The 27972-nt window shown below is 41.1% G+C and overlaps 1 protein-coding gene across 1 annotated transcript; it reads right to left on the bottom strand.

Moving 5' to 3' along the window:
- On the bottom strand, positions 1–27922 carry EPDR1 (ependymin related 1; the record flags this gene model as incomplete). The annotated part of the gene is made up of 3 exons (XM_079538030.1): positions 1–191; positions 3369–3577; positions 27687–27922. 3 exons carry the CDS (start codon positions 27920–27922, stop codon positions 1–3), a joined length of 636 nt encoding a protein of 211 aa, XP_079394156.1.
- Between the last annotated feature and the right edge of the window lie 50 nt (positions 27923–27972).

Raw genomic sequence — 27972 nt, 5'->3', positions numbered from 1 at the left:
TCAGCATTCATCTTTCATCTTCCTTGGCTGGGCTGTCTGGCAGGTGCTGGGTGGGGTGAACACCGAGGGGTCGGCAATACCCAGCTTTAGATCAAAAAAGCGAGTGGAGGTTGTCACACTGTAGTTCTTCGTATAGGTTTCCTGTACTGGGTAACAGTCCTTGACTGTGTAAACGCCAACCCAAGACTCCACTGAAACAAAGCAGAAATTTGACTACTTTAGATGACAAGCATGAAGGAATTTGTTATACTGACATCAGAGGGGCCTCCCTCAGGCAAAACCTATAGGCTGGGACTATCCATATTTCTTTGTGGGAATCTTTCTGAAAGCCTTAATGAAGAACTGAGAAGTTGTTTAGCAGAAGATCTGGTGAAATTTTGGAAGATCAAACATCACTTGCAGTGGAAAATGTTGACTTTTTGTTATCCTGCAGGCCAACATTAGCTCTAGGTTCCTATGTAGTCTGCTTACCATGGCAGCACTCCCTATTAGAAGATACAAGACAACACCAAGAAGTGCCACAAACTGGTACTGATTTAGAAACCATGGTGATCTTAATCCTGAACATTTTAGTGTCAAGCACGTTTTGAATTGTGATATACAATCTTGGCACTGGGGTGTTGCCTTTCAAGTGCACCTCTTCTGAAAGAATGTCACTACTAATTAGTTCCAAATTTAGTTGTTTTGCAAAAATCTGTTCTCATCTTTCATGCTACTTTCATGTCAGCATTTATTCTCCTCACCAGGGAAGCACTGTAATGCTCAGGGATTTGTCTTCTCAGGAGGTGAATGCCTTCAACTTGGGTAGTGTAGGGACATGCCACCTTATACTCTGGTCTTAACAAGTTGAAAGGTGTGATTACTGAAAACTTGTCCATTTCACATCGTTGGACCTGGACACAATCTTAGACAGTAGAGTTCCCACAGCTGCATGAATGAGACATCCAGTTTCTTCCTGTGCATACTCCTGCACTCACCTACACAACTAGTTGTTTGTCATCTGCTGTGATGGAGACTTTACACCAGAAATGACATTTCTACTGGGTCACTCATTACTGCTGGACTATACTTAATGCTGATCTCTTCCATGTATGTGATGGAGCAAATCTGTCATTTTTTTTAACTTCTGTTTAATTCCACAAAATGCTTATCTCAAGAGTCATTCTGTCACTCTCTTCTACCCTTGTCCTCTGTTATCACCACTACTATTTCTGACATTAGTACAATCAAAGCAGTTTCTGTTGAACACCATTCGCTTTTAAAACCTCAATTTTAAACGTATTTGATTAATGCATCCCTTCTGTGATCTCTCTTTATTGCTTCCATCATACACCACTTTATCCAATTACTTCATGTGCTTCAGATCTCTTTATAGCAGAAAGTCATGAGGTTACAACATGCTTCCTCTGAGTACCATCTGTATAAAATTTTTTCCAGTCTCAAGGAAGCTTATTTTCTCTCACTCAGCAGCAATCAAACCCTTATTTTCTGTTCCTTCAGTATTGTTTCATATGCTGTACCACAACAGAATTATTGGAAACAGAAAAGCTCCAAGATGAAATGCACGTACAGTAACTAAAAAAAAAAAGGATGGCAAACCAAGCAGTATTTGAACACACCTCTCCAGGACATCGTAATGTACCAAGAATGCCTTAATCTGAGTGAGTTTGCTTTTTAGTATCCACAAACGGAGGATTCTTTTCCTCAGCAAGTCTTTTATCAGCATTTTGAATGAAAAAATAAAGCAACATATAATGCTACCAAGGTATTCTGCATGGCCACTGAAACCTTCACAACTTTAACAGCACTGTACTTTCTGGAATCCCTCAAGTATTATCTGAAAGGTGAATGAGTAGACAAACTTAAGGCTTTATTTTTTTAGAATTATATACAGAAAAGCACTGGAAATTTAAAATACTACAGGATAAAAATCGCACATCATTAACTGAAGGTATCAGGATATTAAGTTCCATAAAAGTTCACAAAATACTGGATCTGAAAAACAAAATTCTTGGAGTGAATGATAAGTTGTTACTTCTAGAATACCAGAAGACACATCGACCTAGTTACAGAGGTCTAATGATCTTACCCTTCATTTTATTTCTACTTTTATTCAAAAAATATATATTTTCCCCTGGCTAAATGCTCAGATTCCCAATCAGCTCATATATTTGGTAGCTATAACCTTAAGTACGGCAGTAGGTGAATAATGCCATAAATTTCATGGGGTTTTAAAATTATTTTTATAGTTGTCTGGGTCATCACTAAACCACAGACAAAACTGAAGCCAGTGTGCTAATAAACTGCTTTGCATCCAAAATCTAACATACTGCACCTTGAAAAATTCAGCCTACTTTCTTTATGATGCAGGTGTTCACCTGCCAAATGCAGAACTAAGCCTTTGGAGCAGATGTTCCTTACTAGTGCTGTGGATAACAAAACTTTGGTGTGTGCTAACAATGTCCATCACTGCACAGCCGTGTATTCTATGTGTGTAGGACAACTGCTTCGTTTCTGTTATATCTTTAAGAAAAGACACACTAGCTTGTGTTCCCAATTATGAAGTCTGCTCCGAAAGTTTTCCCTTCCATTTTATTATGTTGGCCCATAATGTCAGAAGCAGATGTTGGTGGCATGGCAGTAGAGATTGAAAAACTTCTCACCAATATTCCGTTACATTCTGTTGCCCTGTGTAAATGAATTCCTCCATGTGGAAAAAATGGCACCCATTGACATTCGCTGGCACTTGTTGACCACTTATGAAGAGCACACAACGGATGTCAGCACAGCGAGGTGGTGGTGCATTTCAGCAGTGACAACAGTGACAGGGGGTCACCTCCACCAGGTGAGATTTTTACACGCATGGCATGCAGGCTCTCATTCAGTGTTAGTTAAAATGCATAGCTAATGGTGGCGACTACACTGAAAAACAAGTGTTTTGTAGCTGAGAGTTTGCTTTATCAAACAGTACTGTCGTGCTCTTTGTATCTATTGCAGTTGTCATGGAAATAAATAGGAGGCATTACTTTCTGAGTGACCTACATATATTACTGTTATTCTATAGATAAATTTTGCGTTCAGGCTGCAGGATTCAGGCAAAAAATGATGGTGTTCTATGCCAAAATCTGAACGATGCAGAATAAAACACAAATAAATCCCTCAGGCATATTTGATCCTGCTGAGATACAAAATATTTTCTTAATAAAATGCACTGATAATAAAACAATACGCTGTACAGGGGAGATATTTATTGTGCCTTCCTGCAAACTTTATGGAAACGTGGAATGCTGAGGTGAAACATGAAGAATTTTATTTTTCCCCAGGTAGCAGATGATCATTATTAAGATTAAACAAAAGCATGCACATACATTTCCTGGCTGGTTTTCTGTCAGACCATTCCTGTACCATAATTTGATCTCCAGGTCCCCCGATGTAGTACTGATCTTCAAATGTTGAATTGGCAGGGATATCGTATGGATCCCACGGCTCAGTCAGGGCAATCTTCGAGCAGAGCTTTGTGACTTGCTCAATCTGAAACATCACTGCATCTTTATACAGCAGTATATACTCAAAGAATCTGAAACAAACAAAAACAACGATTAATGTTGATAGCCTTCTATACTAAACAAGGAGCACTGTCAATTAACTACACTTGCCCTTGATTTCTCAGTCTAAGACCATTTTCTCTTGCTTTTGACTCTCCCAGACTTTGAAAAAGGCTAACCAGTTCGGCTGAAACTTCCCATGCTGAAAGTCTGTCTCAGCTGACTCTTTCCAAAATAAATAAATCAGGCTCAACTGGCTCAGCCATTTCTGAGAACAACAGAACAACTTTTCTGAGAACAACCAAAAGAAAAACATGTTATTATTACTAGTTTTGTTTTGTTTTTTAATAACTTTCATTAAAAAGCTCTAGTGCCTCCATGTTTTGGAGAAAAAACTTGAGAGTTGGCAGGGGAGAAGTTTTTACAACAAGTTGCCCGTACTGGCTAAGTTATAAGCCTTTTGCAAAACCTTTGTTGTTTGCATAAACTGAATAGATTCAAATCTCCATGAATGTAGCAGAGCCCTTTCTCTGAGCTGATTAGACGTGCTATTTGCCACTGTCCAAGATGCTCCCCCATGGAAAATCCATGTAGTGTAGTGGACATGCTGGTGAAGCAAGAATAGATGGTCCCAAATGCAAGTCTGAGGAGCTTTCCCTCCTACTAGCAAAATTTATCTCAGCAATTTACCAGATCCAAGGAAGTAGTGAGAGCAGAAAGCAGAAGACCAAAAAGAAATTAAAAAAAGAGGCAGACATAAGAAAAGGTGTGGAGATCAGTGAAATGGAGAGGCCAGAAGGTTAGATCAACAAAATGGATAGTTAATAAGGATTTAGAGCTGATCTTCTGTACTTAGACTATGAGCTGACAAAGCTCTACTTTCAGGGTAGATAACAAACCTCTTCATGGACATTTTCATGTAGTCCATACTTACAGATGTTGCTTCCACCACAAATGCTATGACTCTACCTATGAGAAGGAGGTGATAACATCCCGACAGAGTTGAAATTATTGCAAGTATCAACTGATATTGAACATACAGCCAAAAATTCCAGGGGCCTAACTTCTCTGGTATGCTTAGCATTATCAATCACATGACATGTTGTTCAAAGCACAATTTAGAGCAATTTAGAGCTCTGCACCTTTGGCAAAGGAATGTTGGGATCCAAAATCTAAACTGCCCAGAACTGTGAATTCATAATTAGGAGCATCCCATGAATTTCTCAGCTCAAGTATTTGGCTACAGTATGCTGTCATATGGTGACTTTAAAGAAAAGAGAGGGACAGCATTAACTGCCTAGCACAGCTTCACCTTGCTCATCTGTAATAGTGTCTTCTTCCATTTGCAATTCCTTGTCCCCATCTTTTTAGATGGATTTAAAGTTTACATAACACAGAGTTGACATCAAAACAATAAAAATGTTAATTGCTGTACCATATAACCATTTAAGATAAGAGTTACTTCACCCACTCCTGACAAAATCACTCAAAGGCTGCAATATGGGAAGTGCATAAGAGAATCACAGAATCATAGAATGGTTTAGTTTGGAAAGGACCTTCAAGATCATGTAGTTGCAACCCCCCTGCTATAGGCAGGGACACCTTCCACTAGACCAGGTTGCTCAAAGCCCAATTCCAGCCTGGCCTTGAATGTTTCCAGGGAAGGGGCATCCATAACCTCACTGGGCAACCTGCTCCAGTGTCTCACCATCCTAAGAGTAAAGAATTTCTTTCTAATATGTTGTCTAAATCTACACTCTTCCAGTTTAAAGCCATTCCCCCTTGTCTTGTCACTACATGCCCTTATAAAAAGTCCCTCCCCAGCTTTCCTGTAGGTAATGAAATGTTCCTTCAGGTAATGAAAGGCCACTATAAGGTGTCCCTGGAGCCTTCTCTTGTCCAGACTGAGAGCCCCAGCTCTCTCAGCCTGTCTGTGTAGGGGAGGTGCTCCAGCCTCTGATCATCTTCAACAATGCTGAAAAGCATCTTAGCAACATTCTGAAGCATCGTTTCTTATGATATACGCAGGATCACTTATGCAGCTGTGTGTGGAAACATGGGCAAGCTAAATGGCATTAGCCAATCTGAAAGCAATGAAGAAAATAAGCGAACCAAGTTGACATGAGATAAGCTGGGGCATACAGCTTATGCCCAACTCTGCACGTGAAAAGCAGCTTATTCAGCTTTCTGTGAGGAAGTAAGTCAGCGGGCACATTAACAAGATTCACACAGAGGCTGATTGTTTATTAGCTTCCTTGTGGTAAACCATTCTTCTGCCTAAATCTTAATAAAATATTCCTGTTTTTGTGATAACCATGACAGAAACCTCATACGAGCCTAAGCTCATCTGCCATCATCTTAGTCAAAGTTGCAGATACGTGATGATCTACTGATGAATCACTTAGTTCCTCATATATATCCAGGCCTGTTTTCAAGTAACCACATCTGCAACTTTTGCCTCATACTCAGACCAGAGAATAGTCACAAGAAAACCAACATACACTTACTGTTGTTTGTAATCAGGCTCTAATGTCTCAACCACTGTTGAGCTGTTCAGCTGGCTGCCCAACCACTCTCAAGAAAGCAGAATAAGGCTGATGAGACTAACAATACCTGAGACACCCGAGTGATAACATAGTTGTTTTGTGAAACAACAAAAATGTGTACATTAATTAAGTGGTATAAACTATTGGGAATAAAATGTATATGCTTTCATTTCTTTTTTTTCCCCTTTAAGTCCTCAATTAAAACTTATTTCCCACAGCAATTTTATGTGCATTTTTAACAATACTTTTCTCATTATTTCTGTTTCTCTATTGTTTCTTTTGTAAGTAGTTTCATGGAAGTATCTTATATTCTATATATTAAAACCCAAGAGTTGACATCCTTGCGTGAGGGACATGTGCCACCACCTTTACTCAAACGAAACAGGAGTTCAAACCTCAGTCTAACAAATGCATACATTGAATTTCTAGCACATAAATAGCCACTGTGACTTCAGTAAGATCATCTAAATGATTGCAGAAGCTCATAATCCAGAGAAGTCTGCTTTCTTGACTTTGCCTTCTACATGCAGATGGCAACGTGTGCATTTCGAAACAACAACAATGAAAACAAGAATTTGAAAAATGCAAACAAATGCAGCTCATCACCAAACATCTCTGTAGCATACATTCTGCAGAGCAAGAGGCTCCACCACCCACATTTCTGCTTCCTGGAGAGGCAGAGGGAACAACTATGGCACAAATACCAAAGATATGATTTGACGCACTACTGGCATGAATAGCGGAGCACAGACAAGATGAGAACCACAGAGTGTGGCTTTACTCGTGTGAATAAGGATAAGCAGGTGAACTTATCTGTACTGTCACTAATCAACTTAGATGTACCTCACATCTAAATTTTAAATAGAATTGCCCCGTGTGTGTCCTGAAAATAGTGAGCACAGAAACACAAGTTTGCACAGGATCTAAGTTTAACTGCACATGAAAAGTGAAGGGTTAAGCTGTTGTTTTATAAAGGGAACCATTCACCAGCCAAAGTTAATAGTAAAATGTGTGTGGATATAAAAATTACAATCTAGCATATTTTAAAACAAAATATTTAAAAATCATTTCCTCTTTTTTTCTGTAACAGCCAAGTCCTAAGTGTACTGCCTCTATTTGCTTTAGGTGCCTGAGATTTCACTGGCTGCTTGAAGGAAAATAACCTGAACTCCTGAAAATAAGGCTTGGCAAAGAAACAGAGGAGGAAATTATTTTTAATTAGTTTTTTTTTTTTTTTTCTCCTAAAGAAGTAACATATTTGTAGCCTGTGCCCACTCCTTATTTTATTTTTGTAACAATTTCATTCCTTAAACTTTAATTTCAAGAAAGCCATAACCCCCTCACATGGCACAATCCGGCAGATTTGCAGAAGTTACTTGGATAAGTTACTTTATTTGTCCAACTGAGACTATTTCCTTTCTTTCCTGTCCTATTCTGTACTACTCTGTCCCACACCTCACACCCTTTGCACACTATGCGCCTAATGGGACTCTCGCTGTTCTTAACACTCTCTTTGTCTGGGCCTGAAAATGGATAAATTCCAAGACATTAAGACATACACGTTTCTTGCTCCTATACATTAAATAATTTCTTAACATTGGACCACATCTTATGCAAACAATCCCACTGACTTTGCTAAAAGTAGGTTGGATACACGCTGTGCTCAGTATCCTGCTCTCCTGACTTGAGGAAAGTCCTTTTCCAGGGAACAGACCAGTGAACTTATCTAATAACTTGTATCTTGAATGGATCATTGAACTGCACGTTATGAATGCAATCCAACACAACAAATTCACTTTTTAATTGAATACTTAAATACTTACTACTAGTAAGAAAAAAGTCACGAGACTCAAAACCGTGCTGCTTCTCTTCGTGTGCTGCCACAAAGGTGCTGTGGCAGCTGATGTGGCTGTGGCTACATCAGGCAGCGTTCAGTCCAACACATCCTCACCACTCCCATCATCACTTCTCCACCTGCATAGCTGTCTCCAAGTTGCCAAGCCTAGAAAGAAGGAGCAGCCAAGCGGCCTTTGTATGAGCTAGGGGAACAGAAGTGGTGGCAGCAGCAACACCAAAGCCTATGGGATGCATGGAACACTTCAGACAGGGTTACTTGCTAAAGAGAAACAAAATAGAGGTTTGAGGTTGAGATGGGGTGAAAGAAATTCCTTGTGCTTAAAATTTGGCTGATATCACTTTGCTCTGCGGCTTTGGACAAATAACTTAACAGTATGGGAGCCCTGAGATTCCGTTCTTGTTATTTGTTTTTTGATTGCCGTAACGCTAAGGAGTCACTAATCAGAGATCAAGAACCACTTGTGCTAGGCTTTGTATTAACAAAGAGCAAAAACACAACTCCTGCCCCCAAAACAACAGAACAATGGCTCTCATAAATCAGACTTTCCTTTCTTGCAAAGACATGTGGTCTCATGTGTCCAGGGTTTTAACCTGCTGACTCAGTTCTCCCAGCTGCAGCCATTGTATCCAAAGAACTTCCACTCACATTAGTCAGAACTTCAGAGTACTCAGTAATTATTATAAAGCAATTGGAAAAAATGAAAGCAAAATGTTATGTATTATTTCTATTGGAACTATTGTATTACTCAGCAGGGAACAGCATTTGATATTTAAGGTATCAAGTTGAGCTTTCTGCAATTACTTCAAAGCTAACTTTGCCTTATTGTTTGAGATTAACCAAAAGCTTGGAACATCTGTCTGCCATTGTAGTATTATTTCATTCTTTGCCAGCTCTATTTGTAAAAGGGCATTATTAAACACTGTGAAAGAAGTCAGAAATATTTCTAACTAGAGGAAATTCTACTAAAACCACTCTAAACAAATCCTTTCTTCTTCTGTACACACACTGGTACCTTGGTAATTCTAGAGTTATCTTATACTCTTTTGATAACATAGCCGATAAAATGATCCTATCAATACCAGACTTGATATTGAGGAAAGATGCAGTAAGTAAATGGAGACACCCACTAGAAAGATGACTACAAAAACTCATCTTCTCAGATTAAGAACATTTTCAAGGGAGCAAAGCTGCTAAGCAGACATTCAGACAGTTGATAAACACTCTTCAGGTCAAGAACATTCATCTGCTTCTGGAAAGCTCTGGATATCTCATTTCAAAACTGCGAAGCATTCGTTTCTCAGTATATTTCTGGGAACTCCTTTCCTCTTTCCCATGAAGTTTCGGTAATTTCAGACTTGTGTTTTTCTTTTGGTGTATCAGACCTCAAGAACAACAGTAATTTACCATATTTGATCTCACATGTTTGGCAGTGATGCTGGACTATGGTATATTGTACAAATATAGTATTGTGCAAATACATGTGACAGCAAATGTAATCTGATACTGTGTAGAAGCAGTATTTTTTAGGCTGACTTAAATCGTTCACAGATTGTAAAAGCCCTTTTTTAATTTTCAAGATGACCAAGCCCTCTGTATCAGGTGTCTAACTAGCATGGTATGTGAGGAACTCTGACAACATTACCAGTTTCTGAAACAGAGAGAATCAGGCAGGTTAAACCCTATTAATTTTGAAGTTCGTTTAGTGGGAAAGTCGTAAAAATAGGAAACAGAAGCTGGAAAGTCAGAGCTTCATTAACTGAAAGATTACATATTTCATTGACTTTAATTAAAAAACTCAGTAAAAATGATGCAATATCTTATTCTTTTAATTGTTTTTGGGTTTTTTTTTCCCCATAAATTAGATTAGCTACTTGGCAAATAGTAAGGGAGATTAAGTTATTCAGCAAAAAGTGTTCTTCCCCTGGCTGTCTCTTTTTGGCTATTTGACATTCCGTAATAAACAACCTGGTCCATCAAGTGGCAGCCTCAAGTACCACGCATTCCAACCTAAGTCAAAATCCAGGAAAACAATGAAGTATTGTGTTTAAGGGAGCTGTGTTTTGTTAAAATATGCTAAAATATGCACCATCCTTAATGGAAAGGACTTCTACATTTCCGTAAGTAATGGTATGTTTGTGAACTGGAGCCTCTCAGTAGACAACAGCATAGCTCAAAACATTAGGATTGAAAGATGCAGTCACAATACCATAATGCTTTTCAATGAATCAGTGGAATCACCTCCTAGAGAATACTGTATATCCCAGCAGAGCTGTATAATATCAAAATATAGTTGAGGTCAAAGATTATTTTCTTGTTCTGGGTTTGTAAGAGGCTAGTGAAGACTTGCTGCACTGAGCAAGTCAATGATAATAAAGTTTACTTGGAAGTCACAGCAGAGCTCAGAGACGAACCAAAAAGAACGAGCAAGGCCAGCACTCTCATCTCAATAAGTATTAAAGACCTCAGAAAGCACAGAATGGCAAGGAGGGAAATGACAGAGGTACATTACTGTTTATTTATTTATTATGCTTTTCATTCCCATTGCATTATACACAGAAGGGGAGTAAATAATTCAATTGAAGGAACAGATGGTAAGAACTGAGACATAAAATGTTCTTTTGAACATGCAACTATATTAAGGCACTCCCTGAGCTTGGAAAAACATAAAATACAAAAAAAAGTAAGCAGAATTTTAACATGTGGAGACAGCCAGAAAAGTCATGCTTACAATAATTTAGAGTAATTCCCAAAAGAAAAAGGATACGGAAAAGACATACCCGTGTTCCTGTTCTGAATTTTACCTGTTATTGTGAGATTTATCTGGAGTTATTACACTTTCTTCTGAATCAGGCTTAGAGATGACAGCATATTAATCTGGATTTTAGCTCTGCCCCTATATGATAGTATCTATTCTACACATAAGAAAGACATAACAGAATAAGGTCCAGAATCACAAATAAATAAACTTAAACAATCTCCCCCTTAAAGACATTTATTTTTGAATAAAGGAATAATGAAAAATAAACATCATCTTTGCAGCTGGAATGGGCATGTATATGTATATGTATCTTAACTTCCACAAACAAACAGAAAAGGATCTTCAGATATTATGAACAGGGAACACATGAAAGCCAAGAGAGCTATGCTACTCTGCACTTAGATTGTAAATTCCATCACCCACATACTTGGCCAGTTAGCTGCTCTTCAGTATGAACTCCTGGATAAAAATAATAAAGAAGTTTGAAGAACAGATTGCCCTTTTCAACAGATAGTGAGTAGGTCTCTCTGCTGATAGAGCAAACTCTTACTTCATGGTGGAACATTCCCTGGAAAAACTTGTGAGGATGTTCACTTGTACCAGATTACTTCCCCAGGATGTAATGATTTCCATCTTCCATCTGCAATGATTTCCTTAAAAGGGATGATTCAGGCCTTTCAGATATCTGTCCAACGTAAAAAAAAAAAATAAAAATAAAAACACTAGATCTATTTTCAAGGGATTTTGGAAGTCAGGCCAGCTAGGATAATCAGACAACACAGTTTGAAAGTTAAGTACACTTTAGCTTTCTAACATCTTTATCCAAAGATCTGAGTATAGTTTATTTTTAAATAAGAATTAGTGGAAGATGGAGATTCACTTCACTGAAAATAAATGCAACCTGAAGTTCTGGCACTGCACTTCATTCTCCCTCCCCATCTCCAATGTAAAAATAACTTCTTTGTTTCATCCATAATTCTTTGTGCAGGTCTTTTTCCTTCAACAGCTCTAAATAAAAAATAATACAGTTTGCTGAGCACATAAATTAGTGACTGGATTCGAATACAAAGAGTTGTGTGCCTGAAAAGTCCAGGTGCAGTTAACTGATGTGTGGAAAATAAAAGAATCGTGGCAAAGAAAGAAATGCCTGCATGAGAGAAAACACAGAATTAGAGACAACTATTAATTGCTCCATGGCTATAATGCAAATGACATTTTGAACACGTATCTGCTGACCTGTGGTACAATAAATGGCGATGACTTAGAAAGGTTAGTTTATAGTGCTGGGTCAATCAGAAGTACCTTCACTTCAGACAGAGAAGGACAACATGCCTTAACAGATTTAAGGCTGGGGAATGACACGCAGATGTAAGCAGGAAGACAGCAGAGTACAGCCCTGATTATAAGGAACATATTGTGATTAGAAAGTTAAAAGCAGAGGATTGAAACTCTCGACTATTTGTTGAGTAGTGTCTTACATTTACCCATTCTTCTGCCCACATCTCCATAAGCACATAATGACTTTAGTTCTTTCCCATTATATAACGAAGAAACTTCCAATCCACAAAATGCTTTATTGTGGGAAAGGAAAATAGCTAAAAGCTTTCAGTGTCAATACTGAGAAGCCATTTAAAATGGAAATACCTCCCTCCTCCAAAACAGATCCATCTTAGGCCTGGTTTCAGTCATTACTGGCTTTTTTCATGAAAACTGTACTTCACCAATGAAACAGTTAGAAAGAGTCTCAAGTAGATTAAAGAAGATCAGATTCATCCAGATCATCTTGATCAGCTGGAATGTACATAAAAAATTATGATCAGCATCACCATGTGCAAGCTGTTAAAAAGGACGAGGACTAGACAAATTCACAAAGATAAAGTGGAATAACTGCTTGGTCAGTAGCTTTGAGCAAGAGCATCTGTGAGTCCTGTAGATGACGGACTAAAGATAAATCAGTATACAGACCTGCTGCCAAAAAGTAAATCTCATTCTTAGACCTATTAACAGCAGCATCAGATGCAAGACATGGGAGGACATTTATTAGCCCTGATGAGGTCAGAGTGGTAATGCTCCTTGTTTTGGATGCCATGTAAGGGAACAGATAAACAGACTGGATAGAGTCCAGAGAACAGCAGGAACAATGTGATGTTTAAAGAAGATGACCTGTGAAAAAACTGGGCTTGTTTAGTCTATAAAACCAAGATTACAGTATGACATAGTAAGCTTGCTCAGTACATAATGTGAAGTTTAGAGAGTTGAGATATTCTGTATGCGCAGGTGTTGCAAAGAACAGGTTTTTGTGTCTTCCTAAGTTGCACATTTTATGAGAAGTATTAAGAAAAGCAGGGGTCACAGACATTCTGAATAAGGCTTTCCTTCTCCAGTAAGGAGGAACAGGTTTTATGGCAACTCAGAGACCTTCTCAGCCTTATACGTAGCTGATCTTAGAACACTGATGGCTGCTTCCTTCTTCTGGTAACAGGCAAGTTTCATCACTAAGTTCTGATACTGTCAGTTGTATGACTGACTTGGATCCTGCTGCCTACCCAGAAGTACTGAAAAAACTTAGGTGAAAATTTTCTGTCTTCCCAAAAGCAGTGGTAGTGATTGCCCATCCTCTCTGCTGGGTTTCCGCAGAGGATAGAGCTTCCACTCTTATTTCACAGTGAGCCTGGGGATAGAATGCCAGAATGGTTTGATTTGGAAAGGACCTTTAAAGATCATCTAAATGAACCCCCCTGCAATGGTAGGGATACCTCCCAGTAGATTAGGTTCCCCTGGGCCTCTTTCAGCCTGGCCTTGAACACTCCCAAGGACGGGGCATCCACAGTTTCTCTGGGCAAACTGATGATCCCCATCACAAAGAAGATGCACAGGCAGTGGAAGTAGAGACAGGTATGATACGGATTTGATGGGCGGACTGTTTGATGGACAAAGAACTGGATGCAGCACTGAACCCAGAGAGTGGTGGGCAATGACTCAATGTCTGGACTGAGATCAGTGATGAGTGGAATGCACTTCAGCAAGTTTGCGGATGACACAAAGCTGTGGAAGGCAGGCAACAAGCCCAAGGGACACGATGCCATCCAGAGGGACTGAGACAGGCTTGAGCAGCAGACCCAGGAGAACCTCATGAGGTTCAACAAATCCAAGTAAAGATCTTGCACCTGGTTCACAGCAATCCCCACTACCTATACAAGCTGGGAGAAGAAAGGATAGAACACAGTCCTGACAAAAAGGACCTGGCGGTACTGGTGGATGGCAAGCTGGACATGAGTCAGCAACGTGCCCGTGCAGACAAAAAACCAACCATAGCCATATGAAAAGAAGCATGGCCAGCAGGTCGAGGAATCCTGCCTCTCTACTCTGCACTGCTGAGGCCTCACTTGGAGTACTGCATCCAGATGTGGAGTCTTCAGCACAAGAGAGTCATAGACCTGTTGGAGACCGTCTAGAGGAGGTCCACAAAAGTGATCCAAGGAATGGAACACCTCCCCTGCAAGAACAGGCTAAGATAGCTGAAGTGGTTCAGCCCAGAGAAGAGAAGGCTCTGAGCTAATTTGATAGTGGCATTTCAGTACCTAAACAGGGGCTATAAGAAAGGAAACAAACTCTTTAGCTGGTTATGTGGTGATAGGACAAGGTGAAATGGTTTCAAACTTAAGGAGGGTAGATTTAGGTTAGATATAAGGAAAAAGTATTTTATAGTGAGGGTGGTGAGGCATGGAACAGTTTGCCCAGAGATGTGGTGGAAGCCCCGTCCCTGGAGACATCCAAAGCCAGGCTGCAGCAGCCTCTCAGCAATCTAATCTTACTGTGAATGTCCCTGTTCATCACAGCGGAGTTGGACTAGATGATCTTTAAAGGTCCCTTCCAACTGTAAGGACTGTATGATTCTATGATCTCTCTGCGCTTTTACAATTAATCCTGACTTCACCATCTCATTGTTTCCAGTGACTGGATGAGTCAAAAGACCTACACAAACAGTCTAAAATCAGGTCTGAGGAGACAAGATTCAAGTGGTGCATGCTTAGAATTCAGGAGGAATAATGAAAAGTCCAAACTACTTGTTAAAACTCATCATCACAGAACTGTCGGTTTACTTATTTATTACTATTATTGATTTATTTTATCGTTCTCTATTGAGTTATTGTGCTTCTCATTATTACAGCTGCAATTTCTCTACCTTACGTGAGGAGCTTCCAGCAGTTATCACATGTTTTACTTGTAGGGAGACCGTAAGCAATATCGATGATGCACTGCAAGAAACAAAAAAGGAACTGGTGGCCACAAAGCACTCAGAGGTAGACACATGGAACAGCTTGATTTGATTTGTTTTATCCTATCAATCTTAAGCTTCCTCTGAACAATATCTTAAGGAAGTGGTATTAAAGGACAACAGAAGGGAAATTACAGGAGTGAGAATCAGTGGTGGGTTCATCCAAAAGAAACACAACAGAACAACATAATGATCTACCTTTAGATATAATGCTGAAAATGACAACCTACCAACGTGCTCTACGCAGACAGGGCTCAGGATGTTCTAAAATCAACTGGATTGCAAATACATAAATATTTAATAGATGAACATACATTCCAAAACCCTTCTCTTCAAACTGTTGAGTACTTGCTTGAGGGTACCATCAGCATACTGACAGAATTTGCAGGTTATCAGTCAGTTCATCATAGAAACAACAATTCCAGAAGACAAAGCAATCAGCTAAAGTAAGAGCAGCTAAGAATACATTCTTATTTTTAAGAAAGTCTATAGCCATTTTAATTGTATTAAAAACCTGCCATATTTATTTTTCATTCAGGGGCAGTTCTAAGAACCAATAGCAAGAAGGACAAGACCTGTAAATAATATCGGTATAAATATACAGCGCTGGCACTGCTGAAAGTTTTCCATGACTCAGGGAAAGGTCACTAGACATATTGAACATGTTTAGACTACTCATGCTGAGTAAAACATGACAGAAATAGGTTTACCATTTAGCATCTGACACGAATACACACTGAAGTCTTTAGCAAACAGGTACATCTGCCTCATTTTGGGGTGTTTTCCCAATACACAGCCCAGCATCATGTGTATTATATTATACTGGCATGGAGCCACAGTTTCCTTTGAGCTATATAAAAACAAGCTTCCTTTACCATTACTACAGCTTTAATAAATACTATTATAAAATAACTCCTGTTTTAAAAATACAAATAACTGTGTTCTCCATATGGTGTTAACACTGTTGATGGACCTGGGGAGAGACAGACCTCCTTCAGCAGCAACCAGAGAAGCAGAAGATGAGGATGCAGAAGGCTTTCTATGGCAACAAAGCCCAGTGTTGGTACTGTCTGCCCTCAGCCTTCTAAACTGCAGGCATATCACAAGGCAGAATGAATGTGGTGGTATCCAGTCTGCTAAGATTAGCTGCAACAAGCTTCATTTCTACATATTGGCTCAGGCTAATAATGACTTACACAAAATTTTGGCTATGTATTTGATACTTGTTCAGATATTACACACAATTCTCAGCAAACATCACATGTATACTGTTCTCCTGCTTTCTTAAGATTTTAAATGACATTTGCTAAAATGCAAAAGCTATCTATGGATTTTCACAGTCCAAACCGCACTCAAATCTTCTGGAGGATAAATCACAAGAGCAGACTGCTTATAACTGCGGCTATAAATTGCAATCAGCACATCATTCATTAGGCCAATGAGGAACGAGAATTTTGGAAATCTGAAGAATACTTCCATGGTAAAAGAAATAACCCAGAAGACACTGAACATACTGAACAATGTAGTTACTACTGCTACAGTACGTAAGCATCTCAGTTACAATGCCTACCCTGCAGAGACATAGGTGCTTTTCCAAGTGACTTTTTCCACTCTTTCAGAAGAAGGACATGCAGCAAACCAAGCTGTGTTTCAGACAAATGTTAGGATTCCAAACAGCAATAAATGTTGAGATCCTCCCAGCTGACCCACTACGAATACATTCTCTAAGGCTCAGCTGAGCAGACACGGCACCAACACCTGGTGGTGCCTCCATTAGCAGCTTGTGCCTTCCTTCCACTGTGTGTCACTTGGACCTTGCTTGACTATACAGTGGGTACCCTGAATGTGATGAATTACATCCAGTTCTGCCTCCACCCCTGTGTAATTGTTTTCTACCCCAAAAACTAGATTACTTTACAGTAAGGACTTACAAACTTAAAATACCTTGTGTAAGAGGTATATTTGCAAAAACCTCTACTCTTAAAAGTTCTGTAGCAAACCAGAACTGTGAGAAAATCCAAAGAATACACAGAAATCTACAGAGAATCACAATCTAGATGCTTACACTTGGTTTTGGAGACAGGTGGCCCAGGAGTGCAAGTTAATAAAATGGCAAATCCTTCTTTTTCTGCTATGCTGAGGTAGTTTGATGTTGCATTTTCACTCTTCAAGAAAAATAAACTTAAGGCATGCCTCCTCTCTCCTGCCCTTGCTCCTTTTTGTTGTCTCCTACAATTTTTTCCTCTGTAAAAAGTAGAGTAGCCACCACACCTCCATACTTTTTCATGCTCTTCCAATCTTCACTGTTTCCCGAGGAAGGCAACAAACTGGTCTCACTTTGCAGATTCTTCTGTGTTTATGTGTACAGGTATTTGACATGATAAATAGAGGCTTCCTAGTCCCCTGATGCCACCACTGACAAGAATAAAAATATGAGATTCTTGTACAGAATATGCAGGCCAACAAATCTGGATCTCATAAAGCGGTGATACATTAATTTGAGAACTAATTGTAGTAAGAATTCCTCATCCTGTATGGAACTCCCTTTTCCAAATAATAAACATCCTCTGAGAATTACCATAACTGCATAGCATGAATAAACTTTCCAGTGCTGGCTGCCTAGCAGTATGGTAGAATCATAAGTTTCCTGGCAAAAAAAGAAGTATCTGAATATGATAAAACCACAGTTGCAAATGGTTGTAGGAGATACTGAAAGAATAAAAAATGAGACCTTACTTTGCTGCACTCATTGCATCAACTCTGTGAACCATACAACTGTTTAGAAGTCTTTAGCACTGCCAACAAAGCTCTGAAAACTACTGGATAACCTAGCCATTCCCTCTCAGAAGCATTCCTTTCTGAAACAACAAGGTATCCATGCAGACAGACTACTTAAAGAGAACTGGCTGCCCACAGAAGCTGTGGATGCCCCAGCCCTGGCTGTATTCAAGACCACGTTGGATGAGGCCCTGGGCAACATGGTGTAGGGGGAGACAGGGAGTTGGAATTGGATGAGTTTTAAGGTCCATTTCAACCCAAACCATTCTGTAATTGTACAATCCTGTGAAACTCCCAGCTCTTGAGGTGCTATAACAATATAAACTTAGCACCAACCTTCCTGGGCAGGTTTCACCAAAACTCCTGCCAAAAAATAGCAAATGCAAATGCAAGTGCGCCACGTGTTTAGGAACACTCTCACCTGCTGAGCCACCTGATTTTCAGATGAAGTAGCAACCTTACCCTGAACTCCCATAAAGAAATGACAGGAGGACACCAAACTGCTTGTTAAGCATGGCAGTACCAGATCTAACAGATATGGGCAACATCAGATGAAACCCTGCTCTAAGGGTCTCACAGCATTTCTGCTCTATAACTGGTCCCAGTCACAGAATAACAACAGAGCAGGACAAAAGCAGAGGTTTTTCTCCTTTATCCCACTGCTAAATAGTACCGTTCTGCAGTACTGGTTTGAGGGAACTTTCTCTTTTTTTACCTCATTAAAGCCTTAAGGAAAATTAATTCTTTAAAAAAAAAAAAAAAAAATCAATTAGAAACAATTAGAAAACAGTTGCAATAGGCAACTGAGGGGATTTGTTACAGATACCATACAACTTTCACTTCTTTAATGTTAACTTTATGGAAGATGTTGACAGTGTGTTTTGAACATGTACTCAAAAACATGAAATAATACTTGGCAGTAGCTATAAAGATGCAGATTCCCAGAAGCATTTTAGTACACAAGAAGTCAACCAACAAGCAAAGCCATTTCTGGATGCATCACTTCTGAACTATTCAAGTGACCTAAAGGTCACTTCTGCAGAGCTTTATCACAGTGGATTTTGTTGTTGTTTTTTAATGGGGTAAAGAAACAAGGTTCATCATAAGTAGCCTCAATATGTGACACTGCAGTGCATGTTGCAATTCTGGTCTTCTGCATGGTTTTGCCTTCAGTCACAATGTCACAGTGTCCTCTGGATACATAATACATGTAGAAAATAAAATATCCAGTAAGCGTGCAATGTTACCTTCCAGCTCAGAAGGACAATGAAGTTTAATGAACTTAAGGACTATTTCACATTAAAACACAGTTTCAACTGCAGCGAAGCTAGATGGAAATTGTTGCACTGGGTTAGAAGTTCCAAAGATCCAAAAGCAGGCAGCAATCAAGGTGATTACCACTCTTCCATAGTTCTAAAACCTTGGTGTTCTTATGTATCCTGTTGATGGGATGTTTATGTCCCCAAAGATGGCTCTTTGGGGACATAAGGGTTGGGGCAAACTTTTCTATTAAGTTTTGAAACACATTTTTATTTAAATACATATCCAGAAAGCTCCAGATTTAGACTGGTTTGGTATCTGAGTATATCCACAGCATCTAATAATCCAGATTGTCTTAATTGCTAAAGTCTCCAAGTTTTTTTGACAGACAAATTATTATCAAAAGATTACTAAATTCTGAGTTGTTCCATATGCAAGAGAAACATGCTATACACATCTAGTGTGCATCCACACACCTTTATGGTGACTTTTGCATTATTTTTCCAGTACAGTAGTGTCAGAAAACGATCACAGCAGCATGGAACTATTGAGCTGGGAGTCCCTCTGGGCTGGATTTGGCTCACAAAATACACTTTAGACCATGCTAGAACATGAGGGTAAATTTCATTTCATGAAAGGGATAAGATAGGCTTTCATGGAATGAACAGCTATGTAGATCCCGAGGCATGTGATTGAAAAATTGTAATGACTACAGTATGAGTACCGTACAAAAAGAAAGTGCCTGCCAAATTCATGTTCTGATGCCAGAAATTCAGAAAGTCAAGAGAATTAGAAAACAAAATCTAAAATAGCAGAAATATGCCCATTGCTAAGCTACAGAAGCAAGTCTTACTGACCATATGAACACAGCTAATAAAATTATCAGAGTAAAAACAAGAATTGCAAAAATTACCATTACCTTGTTTACTTTCTGTGGCACAAGGGATGCGTCTTTTAATAATCGAGAGAGACACAAAGCCAGATATGTGCACATAACCTTCAAAAAGTGATTAAATTGATTCTCAAATAAATGTTTGTCAAGGATCTACATTTACAAAAAAATGCAAACAAGTTCAGATGGAAACAACTGATTCTTTCTTAGCACCACATATCACAACTTATTTTTCTGGACAAGGACAGTTGTGCTCCTGTTGGAAACCCCTAATTTGCTCCTGCGTATGAAAGTATAACAGGTACCAACTCTGGCAGGCAATATGCTGCTGTGCACAAGGATTGTCTCACATGTTGAGCCTTCTGTTCTTTCATGCATGGGAAAGAACTCCTGGCAGAAAACCCTGTCCTTGACCTGTGGCTCTCAGATATCAGAAAGCAACCACACTACTGGGAAAACAGCCGTGGGAGGACAAAGTTTCCTATGGAACCTAAACTCTGCTCTCAACATACATGCATCTCCCTCAGGACCTTAAAAATGTGGCAGTAAACAAAAACAACTGAAATAAACAGGCCTGCTTGGCAGTGGTGAGGAGAGGTTTCGCTGCCCAGTGTTATGCTCAGGTTATGCAATGTTGTGCAGCATAATGCTCCTCATTCTAGGAGAGCCAGAATGTTGCACAATGTGGCTCTGTTCCATGAGGACTTCACACCTCCCCAGCACGCCAGGCACTATACCATACCTTAAAGACACCCCGAAGAAAAATTATTTCCCCTTCAAGTAAAGAAGAGCAACAGGTAAAAATACCTTGAGAGAGAGAACTTGGCAAGCTGCAGGCATGTGATTCCTTGCAAATCAAGCTGAAGGTCATCTGGAGAAGGCTGTGGAGTTGAGCAGCATGAGGGTGAGAGGCTAGAGAGAAGATTCTCTCCTCAGATCCTTACATTGATTTGATGCTGAAGAACCTGGCTTGAAAAGAGAACCCTGTCCTTAATGTAAGAATAAAAAAACTATCAGGCCCCAAGCATTAATTATAGTGAGAGCTCAGAATTTCTAACCTGTTTTCTATCGTGTTCGTCACTGTATTGCCAGCAGTCCCTTTCTAACACTGAATCAGCTCCTAAACGTACACATCGATTCACACGCCCCTTATTCCTGATCTTTCCTACAACTGGGAAGCGTGACACATTTTTCTTTGCTCACACTCCTTTAAATTTAACCTTCCTGCATATCACATGAGAGAGAAGTGTGTTCAACACTTTTCCTGGATGACTGAGTATTATTCGCGATGCCGCTGTGCTTTCTGTGATTGAATTGTCATATCCTGTGAAACTGAATGATCAGCCCACAGCAGAGTGGAGAGGATGGGAAGATACCAATCCTACTTTGCAATTTCCCAGCAACTCATGACCTGGAGTACAAATAACAGCATAAATTGCTACCATTCCTCTGACCTGTCTGTGAAAACACACTCCAGATGAAAAACCTGCCCTATGCAGTTACTAAATGGACTAAACTGTCGATATGTGAAACAAATCAGTTCTCTAGCTGGAGCCAAAGATTCTCACAGATTCTCATCACGTGAACAAATCAATAGCAATGCTAAACAACCACAACTACAGCATGAGTGTTAAGTTTGTTAGCAAACAAATGGATTGCAAAGTAAAATGTGGGGAAGATTAAAAAAAAAAAAAAAAAAAAAAAAGGGAGAAAGCATTTTGTACTTTATTAAAACATCCTGCCTCCCCCCCAAACACTTCCTCTCCTCTAACTGGCAATCATCTACCAAAATTTATCCTTGGAAGCTCTGGCGGAGGGAGTGGACCGGATTCAGAGGCACAGGTTTTATCACCACATCTTCCAATTGCACTCAGATGACACAACATTGAAAGCTGTCCACCACAGTTTTACCATTGCTGTCATCAACGGGACTAGAGATTGAACGATGGTTTCATTGTTGGCAGCGGGGATCAACCTCAGGAACTGAGGCTGAGTTTGATTTGGAAACGGACAAATTTATTTCTTCTATACATCTCCCATCCCACGCATGTTACAAATGTGTGTCTAAGGTAAAGCTCCAGGATGTGATCCTTGTGCCAAAGGAAGTTCTCATTGACTTCACTAAGCTTGCAGCTCTGTGTTACAAAAGCAAGCAAGAAGTCACGAAAAGATCTTTCGCCCATTAACCCAAACTCTTCAGCTTTTCAGCGTCTCTTAGATTGTAACACATGCAGCTGTCACAGTCAAAACCCTTCTCTTTTTTTAAGGAAATACATTTCCGCTGTACACGGAAGATAAACTATGAGTCCAAAATATTCGGTGTGTTGTAGGGTCCTACAGCTCTCTCTAAATTCACAGAAGCAGCAGCAGCTCCTACAACCTGCTCCTGGGATCGTGCACCAGCCACTTCATACCAGATCAAACTCCTGCACACAGTTTTTAACTTTTTGGTCCTTCTACACTCAGGAGAGCCAGACCCTTAATTTGAATGGATTGCAATCTGCTCCTCTGTTTCAAGTTGCAGAAATATGTATATATAATATCGTCAATATAAATCAATATATAATTGATTTAGGTTAAAGCTTTTTCTGTCATGTCTAACACTACAAAAGCAGCCATGTCCTGGACACCGCAAACACACATTATGATATGATGAGAGGAAGGATGCATCCCCTCCCCTAACTTTAAAGAGTTCAGATGAATAATAAGGATGTAGGCCAACATCTGCTAGTATCAACAGCAGTGCTGTGCCAGTGGCCATCATTTAACAGTGGTTTTTAGAAAAATAAAACCTCACGATGATAAACTGTTTTTTTAAGAACATCCAGTCAACTGTATTTGTTACTGATAGGTGGCAACAGCCCCACTGAATGTTTGGCAGTGCATGGTTTCTAAACACACTGACCAGAACCCTGGCGAGTTATCAGTTTGAGATCACCAGACATTGCCTATCTGCATTTTCTTTCCAGTTTTAAAGGGTTCTGGATCCTGGATTTCAGTTTATTTTTTGCAGCTGGTGTCGGTGATGTGTTTTGGTAGTATATGAAACAGCTCCACAGTACAGAGGACAAACAGGGGTTTTGAGAACACTACACTGCACCAAATGTACCATCTCAAGCAGTGGAATTGCTTTATTCAAACTCGCTTTCCCTTTTTTTTTCCTTTTCTTCTCATACAACTCTGACAAAGATGTTACAGTCCAAGGAAATTATCAAAAGCATAAAACAGCAGACAGCAAAACCACTGCTAAGGCAACAGCCCTCGGCTTCTTCTGATACAGTCCGCTTGTTTGTTAGCACTGCAGCTCAACATCTGAAGACATTCAACCTTCGCCTCCAAATGGCGCTTTCATCTCTTCCCACTCAGCACAACTGCAACAATGAATAGTGGGGCTGACAGCACTGGGAACTTAGAAAACAAAATGGTTTTTGCCTCTCGTCAACAGAAGTAGCCATGATCCTTTATCCAGATTTGCACCCATCACCAGCAGTGGGCACCTGAAAGAATTTGGATTCTATGGGACACAAGGAAACTTAGGTTCGAATATCCTCCCTTAGCTCTTATTCTCAAAAGCGACTTACATACACAGCAGCTTATGAAGCATTTTAGATCCCAAGAATGCACATTAGATATAGAGAAACTGCTGAAATCTCAGTTCTTTGTTCCACTGCAAATTAAGGGTCTCTTAAGTTTGCACACTCTACATAATCTTAAAAAATGGGGTTTGGGTTCCCAAGTCCCTTGGCCAATTTTGCAAGTTTTACCCATGACCGTATGTCATTCCCCTAAACGTTAAGCTGCAGAAACCACTCCCAAAACCAAGTCTGGGAAACAAATCTGCAGTCGCTCGGCATAGGTCAATGCTTAGCCTGTTGAGTCACCATAATGACCACAGAACGGATGGATTATATGATTTTAATGGGTCACACACCACCGTTTTTTCCTTTACAATCACATATCCTAAAGCAACTAAGAGTGAGTTTGAGATAAGTCAGATGCACGTGCTCACATGCTGTTTACTTTGAAAAGTTATCATCTTTTCTCCAGAAAGACGCTCTTACATTTCACCTCATCAGATGGTGCTTCTCTCCAGTCAAGGACAGGATTGGCACATGCATGCTAACAGCCTGCAGGAACAAGGGATGCATTTCTCTACACACAGCCCTGTCACTCTGTTGCTTCTGCAGCCAAGTGAGTCAATTCTGTTCAAAACTGTGCTTGCCTTCTGCAATTACATTAAAAACTAAAGAAATACCACCATGCATCTCTGTTTTTAAACAAACATACCTCTGGTCTGTTTTTTGTTTTGTTTCTTTTTTTTTTTTTTTTTTTCCTACTCTGCAGTTGTGTTATTAAGACAATAAAGCATTGCAGTCTCAATTACAAAAGTATCCCAATTTGCTGGGCAGTGTACAATAAATGCACACGGTCCACAGAACAGAAGAGAGAAATGAATTTCCTTCCTACAAGTGGTTTGCTGATAACATGGAAAAATTTTCACCCCCTCCACATTTTTTACATGCCAAACTGTTCCTCCTCTGAAAATCACTCTGCAAAAAGCAGTATGGCAGCTAAAGTTGAAACACTGTGAATACAGCATGTAACAGCTCGGCCCTCAAACAATACCGATGTGTTTTCTGGCTGTCCCCACCTCATGCCTTCCTCCATCCTAGCTGAGCACCAATCCTCGTGTGTGGCTTCAGCAGTGCCAAGATGTAAATTTCCTGCTCTGCTTCTCCAAAAAGATGAAGGATGATGCACAACGTGTGCCATTCTGGAAGAACGGAACTAGCCACAGGACTGTCAGCAGGCTTTGAGGTTTAGACCTTGGTAGTGGCAGGACTTAGTGCAGTGAGAGCACATTCAAATCTGAACCCATAGTAAGACCTCAGCTTGCAACAAAGCAAACGCCTGACACCCAACAGCAAAGCTGTGCTGAGATCACCACCTGCTCTGTGAAGTGTTCAGTGATCATGGTCTACAGAGGGCTGGACAGGAGCAAGGTGCAATTCACACACAGAGGGGAAGTAACTCCACGCAGGAGACAGTAAAGAATTAAAAATCACTCTGTGTTTAACAGGTGCTGTGTCACAGCTCCACCTGAGGGCTTCAGGGAACCATTCCAAGTGCTCTCATGTCACAACACCGAAAAATTCAGTTGGCATGACCTCTTCAAAGTGGCAATTTCTACTCAATAAAAATCTCCTTGTGTCTTCTTATTTCCTAATATCAGCTGGCTGCTCAACAGCACCCAAAACGACTGTCCTCCTTGCCTGTCTCTCAAATTTCATCCTAAAGGGGGAAGATACAGTGGGACAAGGTACATTGGGGAAAATGGAAGGTGCACAGTGAGATGCAGAGTGTAGCTTAGGCTGGATCTGTAAAAGAAGTGAAATAGAAAGTTTAGTAACGAATCCAGCTGGATTTTTTTCCTCCAAAAATCTCAGTCTCAGATCATAATCAGCAGTTAATTAAGCTCCAAGGAGCAGCACAAGCAGTCAACAGCACTACCCATGGGAACACCAGTTAGCTAGCTGAAACAACCACACGGTGGCCATTCAGGCAACCTGTGACCAGAGGAGAGAGGACAGCCTCCATCAACCCAGCAATTGGACGTCGGGTACTCATGAGGCAACTGGTGGGTAAAGAAGTGATGTTGATGAAGCACTGATGGGCTATTTACCTCACGGTTACTTTTCAGGAACATGGGGTGGAAGTAGGTACGAAAATGCCACAAAGCAAATGACATGAATTTGAAACGTACATCTACATGGAAAATTGAAGCTTTTAGGTTTTCTGGTGGTTAGGAGCCTGCAAACCACTTGACACAGGCAGATCTGCGTGCGCCTCATCAACCTCGGTGACTCCAACAGAGCTGTGTTTGATTGTGGCCACATTTCTAAGACTCAGAAAACACTGCATAGAAATTTGGTCTCTGGCCAATCTTGATTATTGTATCTTTTAGGAGCAAACGCATCTGTGAGAATTCATACTGAAATTCATACTGATAAAGAAAGCACTATTTTTCTTGATGCTTTTGTAGACACTGCCTCAGTGTAATTCTTTTCTTGCCGGCATCAAAGCAGAGTAGGAGAGAAGTTTTTCCTCCAAACCAAGATAAATCCTCTCGCCTCTAAATTCTGAAGGCTTTGACTTATGACTCACAGTGTCCGACATGAGCTGAAGCTGTCAGCCCCAGATCTGACCCAACGCACACTAAAATCAATGGGAGTCTTCCTGCTGACTCCGATGGAAGCAGGGTCACACCCTGCGCTGACGTGAGCCACGCTCCTAACAAAACCACCTTCTGCTTTTGGATGCCAGAAGGCACGGCGGGTCTCAGTACAGTGGGGATGCCTGAGGTCAGGGATTGTCTGCAATGATAAACCAGCGCAGGCAAAACCAACAGAGTGAGCTGCCAGCACACCTGTCTGCACCGCACCCTGCGCTAGCACTATCAGCCCAGACAAAACAGAGTCCAGAGCAAATATTTGTCAAAAGCCTAATGAGAGCTGATCTTGGCAGAGGCCAAAATCTGGCCCTGAGTGGAAAATGTAAAATAATTAGTTCATCTTAAAATGAAGTCTTCAAATAAAATAAACGCAGGCCTGAAGAAATGAGCTCAGTGCAGCTCAGAAGCTAGAGAACACTCGCATCAGGCTTTGCAGAGAAGCTTTATGCTTGTTGAATGCGCAGGTCAACCCAGGACTTCTGAAAGAAGGGGTGCAGGAATATGGACAGTGTCAGATCGCATTGTACATCAGCAGAACACCAATAAACTGTATCCTGCCTTTAACACTCTTCATACAGTTCCTATTTAAAACAGTAAGAAAGGGAAAAAAAAACAAAACTATGGGGAAAGGTGAATTTTACGAGACTCGTGTAAAACTGTTTGGAGGCTGACAGCCTCAAGGAGTGAGAAGAAGGAATGTGGGGGAGCATTTCTGAGAAATGAAAACACTGAACGTGTCGTGTTGCTAAGGGATTGAATCTAGGCAGGAAGAAGCCAGGAGCAAAACTGAATATTGATCTTTCAATAGCAGAAAACTTTCAGGTTGGATGATACAGCAATTTTGGGTTGCTCTGCACCTTGGCTTACTCCCAAGCTGATGCAGTTATCTGAACAATTTTGGGTGGGAGAGGCAGAGTGGCAGCCCTGTGGGCTGGTACATCTCAGCACGGTGACAGAAGGACCGGAACTCAGGGCCCGATCACAGTTTCCATGGCTCCAGGCTGAGGAGATGCAGGCCCTCCCGCAGGCTGCTTCTTCCTGCACTGCCTTGCCAACCAACCGAGAAACCAAGGTTAACAACGGGGAGCTTGACGACAAGGTTAACAACAGGGAGGTCCTGCGGGGCCAGGCAGCCCGTGCAGCGTGTGTGAGCAGTGAGCACGGGTACCGGCTGCGTGCTCACCCCTGAGCGGTGCTCGCGTTTGGAGCAATGGGGAATCGCAAAGAGAACGTGATTCAAGCTTGCTAGCAACTTACCCGAATTACATTATTCCAGCTGCGTCTCTCCTAGCCCTAAGGGTGATTTTTTTACATTACACCGTGCATATTAGGGCCGGGGGCACGCAGCATCCCTAAGCACTGCGGTCAGCACGTCCGTCCCTGCACGCACACCCACACGGAGCGCGGATGCCTGCTGCAGCCCCTTCCCTCCCTCACCCGTGACAGGACGCCCCCCGCAGCCCCGCCTCCCGCGCGCCTTTCGGGACCCCGGCCCCGGGGGGCAGGAGGAGGACCCCGGCCCATTCCCCGCCACCTACTTCTTGCAGGGGATGAGCGCCTTCCTCTCCTCCAAGATGCGGAGGCGCTGGTTGAGGCCGTCGTAAGAGACGGCGGCCCGCGTGTTTCGGCCCGTGCCGTGTTCGTAGCGCACGCTGCGCCCTTCCCACTGCCCCGGCGCCCGGCACGGCTCGGCCCCCGCCCCGCCGCGCACCGGGATGCCGCCCAGCAGCAGCAGCAGCAGCAGCAGCACCAGCCCGCCCGCCGCCGGCGCCATGCTCCGCGCCGCACTGCGCGCCCGCCACGGCAACCGGGGGGAGCCGAGGG

The sequence above is a fragment of the Tetrao urogallus genome, assembly GCF_951394365.1.
Source record: "Tetrao urogallus genome assembly, chromosome: 7".
Taxonomy (NCBI): Eukaryota; Metazoa; Chordata; class Aves; order Galliformes; family Phasianidae; genus Tetrao; species Tetrao urogallus.
The sequence above is the reverse complement of the archived record's forward strand: the minus strand, read 5'-3'. Positions and strand labels throughout refer to the sequence as shown.